Genomic DNA, 8,255 nt, shown 5'->3' on the forward strand with positions numbered 1-8,255 from the left:
TTATTTAACACTGTACTCACATCCCCACAGATCTTTCCGTCTCTTCCTCTGCTTTCTTTCCTTCTCCCTGCCACCTATCGGTATGCTATACTTTATGTATTTACTTTGTTTATTGTCTGTCTCTCTCCACGGGAATATAAGGTCTTTGAGGACAGGGATTTTTACGTTTTACTTATTGCCGTAATACAAGTGTCTACAGGTGCCTGGGCGGCTCAGTCGGTTAAGCATCCGACTTCGGCCCAGGTCGTGATCTCGCGGCTCGCGTGTTCGAACCGACGGCTCAGAGCCCGGAACCTGCTTCGGATTCTGTGTTTCCCTGTCTCTCTGCCCTTACCCTGCTCGCTCGTGCTCGCTTTCTCTCTTTCTCTCAAAAATAAACATTGAAAAGAATATAAGTGTCTAGAACAAGAGCCTGGCACAGAGAAGGTGCCGTTAGTGGCTTTGGGGATCCCTGTCGCCCCGTTTTGGGGGAACTTAGAGACTGGGGGAAGGATGCATTGCCCTGGGTGCCATCTGCTCATGCTGGCACCTGTGGCAATGGCCATCACCTGCACTGGGCTTTGAGTATCAGCTGTGTGGGGTCCTGAGATCCCTGAGATCCCAGCTGTGTGACTCCTTCCACTCCTTCGAGGGGGTCTCTCCGTGACCCCTCTGCTTCTCCTGGGGACACACAAACCATTTGGTTGCTCCCGTGCCACGAGGGGACACAGCAACACTTCAAGGCCGTCTGAGGCTCCATCCGCCGAGGTGCTCCACGAAACTCTTCCTTGCTGGGCTCTTGTCTTTTCTGGGGCACAGTTCTGGCTCTCAGATCCCACAACTCTGCCTGGACGTTCTATTGCCTTTGGCTCAGGGAACAAGGACTTTCTCTCTGGGACCCTGTTGACATCTTTTCAATATTTTCCCGTGCTTTTTTCCCCCTTTTCTGGATCTCGCTTTTTCCCTTCCCTCCCCCAGGCTGGAGACTTTTTTCCCTGGTGTGGCGAGGAGGGCCGTCTTGCTTTGGCTCATCTCCTGTCCAAGTTGTGAATCCGTCCCATCTTTCTAAGGGCCTGGGCTTTTGAAATCTAAAACTAGGAGGACGGGCCCTTTCTTTCTGCACTGGGCTCTCCCCTTCTCTTTGCTGAGTAGATGCTCACTGGTAATAACCGGGATGCTTTTCTGGAAAGAAGGGGCATGGGAGAAAGGAAAGGCTAGGGCAGGGGAAATCGTGAAGTATTTAAAAAATACAGTCCCGCCATGTGACGATAATACCGACAACAATAATGTTGTCGTTAACGTTCACCGGAGTCGTCCGAGTGCTGTCCGTATGATGCCTCCATTAACCATCACAACGACTCCATGGGTATACGTTCTCATGCCTTTTTTTTTTTCCCCCATAAAGGCAAGTTGAAATCTAGTGAGGGAAAGGGATTTGCTCAGGTCCCACATTTGGCAAATAACGGACCTGGGCTTCGGAAGCAAGCCTGCCGTGCAGAAGGCTGTGCTTAGCCACTAACCTCCTGGCCCCTTGGCACCCCGCCCCTCTCCCCCCACCGGAGCCTCGGGACCCTGGGCCATGGAGATGGGGGGGGGGTCGGTTGATTCTTCCACGCTCCTGGCACTCATCCAGCAAGAATGGCACTGGCCTTTCTCGTCCCTCCCTGGCCGGGCAGACGGGTCTCTCCATGGTGCTCCTGTTGTCAGCCTCTTCCTGGAAAGCTGGCGTCCCTCTCTGCTTCAGGCCCACGTCATTTCCCGGGAGGTGTCCGGTCCTTCTTCCCCCCTCCCCCCTCCCGCCCCCACTCCCTGCTTCCCCTTCCCCCCCTCCCTCCACCTTCCCTCCTTCTTCCCTTTCTCCCTTGGGTTTGGCTTTACAAATAAAACATAAATTTAGCTCATACCACAAAAAGGGAAGAAGAAGCGATAAGTATAAGCAGCACACAGTTTAAAAGTAAACACCCTGCCACTGGGGCCACAGGCTTTGCAGGGAGGGTACCGAAGGTCTTGAGGTCTCTGGGCTGTCCTTCTCCACCGCCCAGTGAGGCTGAACAGAGACCTCCTGGCCTCTCCCCCCAAACAGCAGTGCCTTTTCCAACAAGCAGAAGGCCTGTGGCTTCAAGAGGCCCTCCCAGCTCCATACTGTCTCTGTTGTCAAGGGCTGTTCCTTTGGGTAAACGGGCTAACTCTCAAAATCTCCAGTATCAGACTCTGCTGTCTTAGTACGACTTGGCTCATCTAGCTAGCTCAGGTCAAGACTCCTAGGGGGCGGCGGGGAGGGAGGGGAGGAGACTTGGAACATGGGGCGGGGGACTGGGAGAGGGCTCTGGGCAGCCGACCAAGGGTGCCGTGTGTGTCTCTGCAGGTGAGGACTCCATCAGCACCCTGGGCCTGATCCTTGGTGTGGGGCTCTCGCTGCTGCTCGTGTCCGTCCTGGGCTACAGCCTGGCCAAGTGGTACCAGCGTGGGTACTGCTGGGAGGGTGAGTGAGCGCCGGACCCTGCCATCCCAGCCCCTCCTCTCCTGTCGCAGTGGGCAAGTTCGGGTGCGGCTGCACACCCTTCAGCGTGGCATCATGCAAAGATATTTCCTGTGGTGGCTGCATTAGTTGAAGACTTGAGTGGCAGTGGCTGAGCGCTTGAGGAGGGGGGTGTGGGGTACTGGGCTTTTATTGAGGGAGTGAGGGCTCCTCCTACCCAGCGGGTAGCTGCCTTTCTTTTCCCTCAGAGCCCACAGGAGTCCATCCCCAAGGCCCGTGTGGGGCCCGAGGCCAGGGGCCCCACTCGGGCTCCTTGTGTCTCTTTTCCCCTGCCCGTGGGTCCTGGGCACCCCCCTCCCGAGTTTGCTTCAGCTTCCCTGGGAGTCTCCTGGAATTTGCTGCGGGACCCCCAGCTCTGAGCCACATCTGTGCTTCCCACAGGACCGGGGAGAGTTGGCAGGGCATGCGGGAATCCCCAGAGGGAGAGAACATTTCTCAGGTCTGCAGCGGATGCCCACAGCGTCCATAAATGTTTGTTGAGCACCTACTATGTGCCAACGTGCTTTCGCCTAATACGATTTTCTTTAAAATTCCATGTAAGGATGGGATTCTTAGTCTCTGGTTTTTATAGACGAGGTGGAGGGCCGAAGTCACAGGGTTAGAGACAGGCGTAGTCCAGGTTCAAGCCCAGCTCTCCTTCTTTTGGACTCTAAGCTAGGACTGTCTCCTTCCCAGGGTAATCAGTACCGGTAATGGAGGGGGGGATGCCTAGCGGCAGGATCTGCCCCCCAAAACTGGTGGCTCTGTCTGGGCAGATGGGGTGCACCAATGGGCGTGGGGCCCTCCCACAGCATCCTGAGGTCCAGCCCAGCCACCCCCCTCCTCCCAGATGGGGTGAGGGAGCACCAGATGTTCTCAGACAGCTGATGGGCAGGTCTCCCTGGAGGTACTAACTCTCTCTTTTCTGACTGTCTTCCTAGGGCCCAATTTTGTCTTCAACTTGTATCAGATCCGGTAAGTAGATCCACGGCAGGGGTGGGGTTAGGTACGGAGCCAAAACTTAGGGTTTCTCTTCCTTGTCCCTTCCCCATCCCCCTAAGCACACCAGAGAAAAGGAAGGAGCCAGGGTCTGTTTACAAAGTGTCACGAATGAAAACTTGAACTTGGACCGGATTATGTAAGACCATGCTGATGGTGACCCTCTTAGCATTTACCCCCTGGCAGGGACCAGTCATCCATTCCTTCATTCACTCATCATTTATTCAGGAAGGATCTATTGTCACAGGGGCTGTGGAGTTAGTGTCTAGGGGTACAGTGAGCGTGGTCTCTGTCTTTAGCCATTTCACAGCTGGTGGTGGACACAGGCCTGACTACAAATCAGATAACCTCGGGCACAGTGTGACGTCAAAGGAAAGGAACAAATGAAGACCACCAGGGATTTGGGGAGTGGGGGTCAGAAAGTCCTCCCGAGCCGTCTTGTCCACTCTCTGCCACAGGGCCGGCCTCCTCCTCCTCTGGCCCCGAGTAATGGTCCTACTCCTGTTCTGGAACGTAAGTCAGTCTGGGAGTCACTGCCGGGAAGTTCTTCCCATGCGCTGGTCTAGGGAGTTGTGGTCCCAAGGAGAGATCAGGTTCTCAGCCCCCAAAAGCCGATCGGATCATCTTTCTCAGGAACCTGAAGGAGCCGGAGGTGGGTCCACCCTTCACCATCAGTGGCCACGTCAGCAGTTCAGACGGCGGCTACGTGAAGTTCTCCGACAGGCTAGTCTGATGGGGGAGTGTCAGCCTCTGGAGGCCTGGAGAGGTGAGTGGAAGGTTGGTGAGCTCCTGGGTGAATCTCCTGTCCTGGTCAGTTCCACAGATGGTCCAGGCACCCAAGCCTAGCACCAAGCACTGCTCGGAAACCAAGAGGTGATTGTCTTCATCCCTCCCCACTTCTTGAGGGGTGGGGTCTCTGGGAGGTGACCTCAGGAACCAAGGCCTAGCGTCACACTGTCCCCACCACCTGCCAACACCAGACAACTCCTTTCCACCTGTGCATTCAACCCGTGTCCTGCCTTCCCTTCCTGGGGAGGTTCTGTTTCTAATCAGATGGCAGCTTCTAGAATCTGGCTTTCTATCTCAACTCTTTGCTCTGAGCCAAAGGTTCTAGGTGGTCACTCTTTCCAAGAAGCACCGCTCCAGAGTGTCATTTCTGAACTGAATGCCTAGGAGCCATCTCTGCTTCGTAGCTGGCTGGCCCTTGGGTCACATCTTCCCTCCGCCTGCCTTCAAGCCCCTCCCCCTCCACATTGCAGTTGCTTTTTCCCATCCACCTTCTCCCTCAAGCAGTTCCTCATGGACCCTCCCCCCCCTTTTTCTCTCAGCTTCTCTTCCTGCCTGGGAAAAGCCTCGCCTGGTGCAGTGGTTTAGAGGAATTCTTTCCAAGCCTCATCTCTTTGTTGCTCTCCCTTTGCTTTTTCTGCAGGAGGAGGCTCCCGGCTCAGCACCTGCTCCTCCGGGGTCCCCAGGCTACTTTTACCCTCCTAGGTCTTCAAGGTCTGGCCTGGTCCCTTGTTGTGGACAGTGAGGAGTCACTCTGGGTGCACCTGGGAGAACCCCCAAGAGGGGTCTGGGCTCTGGAGACAGTCTAGTAGAGTAGCAGTGGCTTTCTCTTACAAACCAAAATGGCAGGCATTGCCTAAGAGTAAAGACTCCTTCCTAGGTGTCCCTGGAGTTCCTGAGCCTGTGGAGGGGTTCCAGGTGTCCTAGAGAACAAAGCCCTCCCAGCTCAGCCCTGTGTGACCAGGGCCTGCAGACCCAGAAGGGTGCTCTGCATGGGGCGTCCCCAGTCACTTCCCCTTAAAGGGCTGACTCCAGAGGCCGGAAAACCAGTCAGATCTTCAACAGGCAAAGTCATGTGGGAGTGGAGGTGATTCCAGATACTGTTTTTAACCTTCCTACCATAAACCAACTTCCTCTAACAGCTCAAGGCTGAGCTTGGCCTTTGCCCTGCCTTTCCCCGCTCTGTGCTCAGTTCTGGTGCTTTTCAACCCTCCCGTGCCCCTGTCCGCCACCTGGGTCTGTTTTCCCTGCTGCTGACCAGCCACCGTGCCTCCCAAATAATTTGGAGGTCACTACTTAAAATAGTCTAGAAACATGATCTTACTCGATTTTCTAGGCTCCTGCAATGGGTGGGCACGCGTTGGTGGTGGAGAACTCTCCCTGTGTTCTGCATTTCCTGTGCAAGCCTTGACCTGTGATGGGGAGGGCAGACCAGAAATGGTAGGAGTCGGGGAGGAAACCAGGCGAGGCTAAAAACAAAAAACAAAAAACCCAGCTAATGCGCGAGGGAAGTCACGAACCAAGTGTAGGCTGATGGACGGTAGAGCTGTCTGCCTTGGGAGTCATTACTTGTTCCTCTGGTCTGTGCCCTACTCGACCTGAGGTGGAGGCTGCCCTGGGGTGTCTTCTTAGCAGGCCTTTAATGCAGAGTCGTTCAATCCAGAGAGACTGAGCTCCTGGGGCAGCTGTGGACAGAGCAGAGCCCGAGAGAGGCCCTGCCAGTGCTGAAACCTGAGTGAAAACAACCTGCCGACGTCCCAGGACCAAGGCCAATACGATGCCGGAGCCCAGGACGGTGATAGGCGAGGAGGAGAGAAGTCATATTATTCGTCTTCCTGTCCTTGCTTCCTCAGGGCATGGTTTCTTTCTTGCTTTGGGTTCTAGCCGATTGAGAAAGAAGGAAGGAAGGAGAGGGGGCATTACCAGCCCCTGTGCCCTCCCTCCCTGCCAGGATCCGGGGGCCATGCTCTCAGCGTAGCCAAACTCTGACTTAGTAAACCAGATCTCTAGATTTGGAGGTCTTGATCTGGGCCCCAACTCTCCTATCCCTGAGTTGGTGAGAGTCGGGTAGAGCCTTCACAGGCTTTGTGTCCCTCTCTCCCTTGAGGGCTTTATTGGGAGAGCGGTGGGAGAGCAGTGAGGAGGTTTGGATGGGCTGACTTTGACATCCTTCTTGGGTTTCAGTTCTGAGGCTGGGCCCCATTCCTGAACTCATGGGGTGTCCAGCCTCAAGAACACTCTCGACAATGCCCTGCTCAGCATGGATCCTGGGTCTGCAGCCCGTACAGGTCCCTGAATGTGCTCAGGGCCTCAGCAACCTCAGCAACTTTGGGGAAACATGAAAGGTTGGGGCCCGGGGCCCAGGCGGTCCTGCCCCAGGTTTGGTGGCTTCAGGTAGGGAGGCAGGAGCAGCTGCTGAGGGCTGGGAGAAGGGAGGGTATTTCCCATCCTTGGGAGGGGAACTGAGACCGGGCTACTTCCTCTTTTAGGGTCCTCTGACGTGCTCCCTGTCCCCTCTGCCTCCTTCTTGTTTTCCTGACTTCCGCAGTCCTCGGGGCTAACACAGCTTTAGCCTTGACCCCGGGCCTCACCCAAGGATTTGACCTGAATTTTTTGAGAGCCCTGAAGTGGCGGCTTCCAGCATATTCAGGAACGATTAGGGAACAGATGCCTGGAAACCTGGCTACTGGTCCGGGTGGGCTGGGCACTCAGACCCATGGCCCTGCCGGGGCCTCCCCCACAGCCTCCTCTTCCTCTTGATGATCCTTTCTGCCAGCCCCAAGAGCCAGGATGCAGTCAGGAGAGCCAGCAGTTCTATGGGCTGGCCGTTCCCGGTCCCTCTGCCACCCTGTTCCTCTTTAGTGCCTTTGCCAGGGCTTCCGGAAATGTCTTCTCCCTCCCTGCGACCCCCTCCTAGCCACAGCTAGTCTCCAGGGTTGCCTCAAGTGTCCTCTTCCCTGTGGCTTCCTTCAGGATTCCCGGCTCATTGTCACCCGTTAGATCCTGATGGGAGGTGGCCGTGTGTCCTCCATTTGTGCTGTTCCCCAACCAGGGTGAGCCCTTTGTGGGCAGGGTTATTGTCCCATAGGTCTTTAGTAACTGCCGGAAATAGGCCACGTAGGAAGTGCTCCAGAATACAGTAGGAACCCCCCAGTGTGGCTCCGGAGGGCTGCCTTGTCCTAGAGAAAGATGCCCAGTGACCGGAGGAGCCACACTGCTTGCACAGCACAATGTGCAGAGGACAAATTATCTTCACGCGCGTCGCTGCGACTTAAACCCTGTGGCAGCCTTGTGACGTGGGGAGTCTAGTAGTGGCCGCATACTGCCTCTGGTGACACTGAGGCTCAGAGAGCTAGCCTGCCTTACCTGAGGCTGCACAGCTGCTGACTGTCCCGGAGCCTGAGTAGAGTTGGAGGCCTCACAGATGGAGCCTGACCCACAGGCTTAGTGGGCTGACGAATGAACACTGTCGAACAGGGTCCAGCCCTGGCCTGCCCTGCCGTGCTGGGTGGGGCCACGGGCTCGTCACTTCACCATGGATCTGTGTCTCTGCATCTGGAAATCGAGGGATCGGACTATTTCTCTAAGGCTCTGCTCTCTTACCTGAAGGAGCAAAGGGATCGTCTGTTTTTGTTGTTGCTTTTCTCTCTGTGTTGTGTTAGCGTGAGACCTGGCACATAGTAGGTGTTCAATAAAAGATGCAAATACAAAGTATATAGTTCTGATTTTCTAACTTAGGAGGTGGGCGGTAAAACGTGACTCCTGTAGCCCCTTTAGACTCCAGTGGTCTAGGATCCAAAATATTACTCAGCCTCTGACCAGCATCTAAGACTGGACCATTCCCAACTGAAACTTCTTTATCAGCAAACTAATGTTTGCTGAGCACCTGTGAGGGCGGGCAGGGGCTCTGTACGCACAATCTCCCTTCATCCTCACAGGGGAGGGAACAGAGGATCAGGGTCTGGTGAAAGGA

The 8,255-nt window shown here is 55.4% G+C and overlaps 1 protein-coding gene across 1 annotated transcript; it reads left to right on the forward strand.

Annotated features, from left to right (window-relative positions):
• Window positions 1-1,341: 1,341 nt before the first annotated feature.
• Window positions 1,342-7,996, forward strand: SMIM35 (small integral membrane protein 35). The gene is made up of 5 exons (XM_078433925.1): window positions 1,342-1,345; window positions 1,877-2,152; window positions 2,345-2,461; window positions 3,439-3,472; window positions 4,130-7,996. The coding sequence occupies exons 1-5, from the start codon at window positions 1,342-1,344 to the stop codon at window positions 4,227-4,229; spliced, it is 531 nt and encodes a 176-aa protein (XP_078290051.1). The 3' UTR covers window positions 4,230-7,996.
• The last annotated feature ends 259 nt before the right edge of the window (window positions 7,997-8,255 follow it).

The sequence above is a fragment of the Panthera onca genome, chromosome D1, assembly GCF_046562875.1.
Source record: "Panthera onca isolate mPanOnc1 chromosome D1, mPanOnc1 haplotype 2, whole genome shotgun sequence".
NCBI classification, from domain to species: domain Eukaryota; kingdom Metazoa; phylum Chordata; class Mammalia; order Carnivora; family Felidae; genus Panthera; species Panthera onca.

Coding starts and splice junctions, on each gene's coding strand:
- SMIM35 (XM_078433925.1), top strand. Junction 2,462..3,438: donor GCGTGGGTACTGCTGGGAGG/GTGAGTGAGCGC, acceptor CTGTCTTCCTAG/GGCCCAATTTTGTCTTCAAC. Junction 3,473..4,129: donor TTCAACTTGTATCAGATCCG/GTAAGTAGATCC, acceptor CATCTTTCTCAG/GAACCTGAAGGAGCCGGAGG.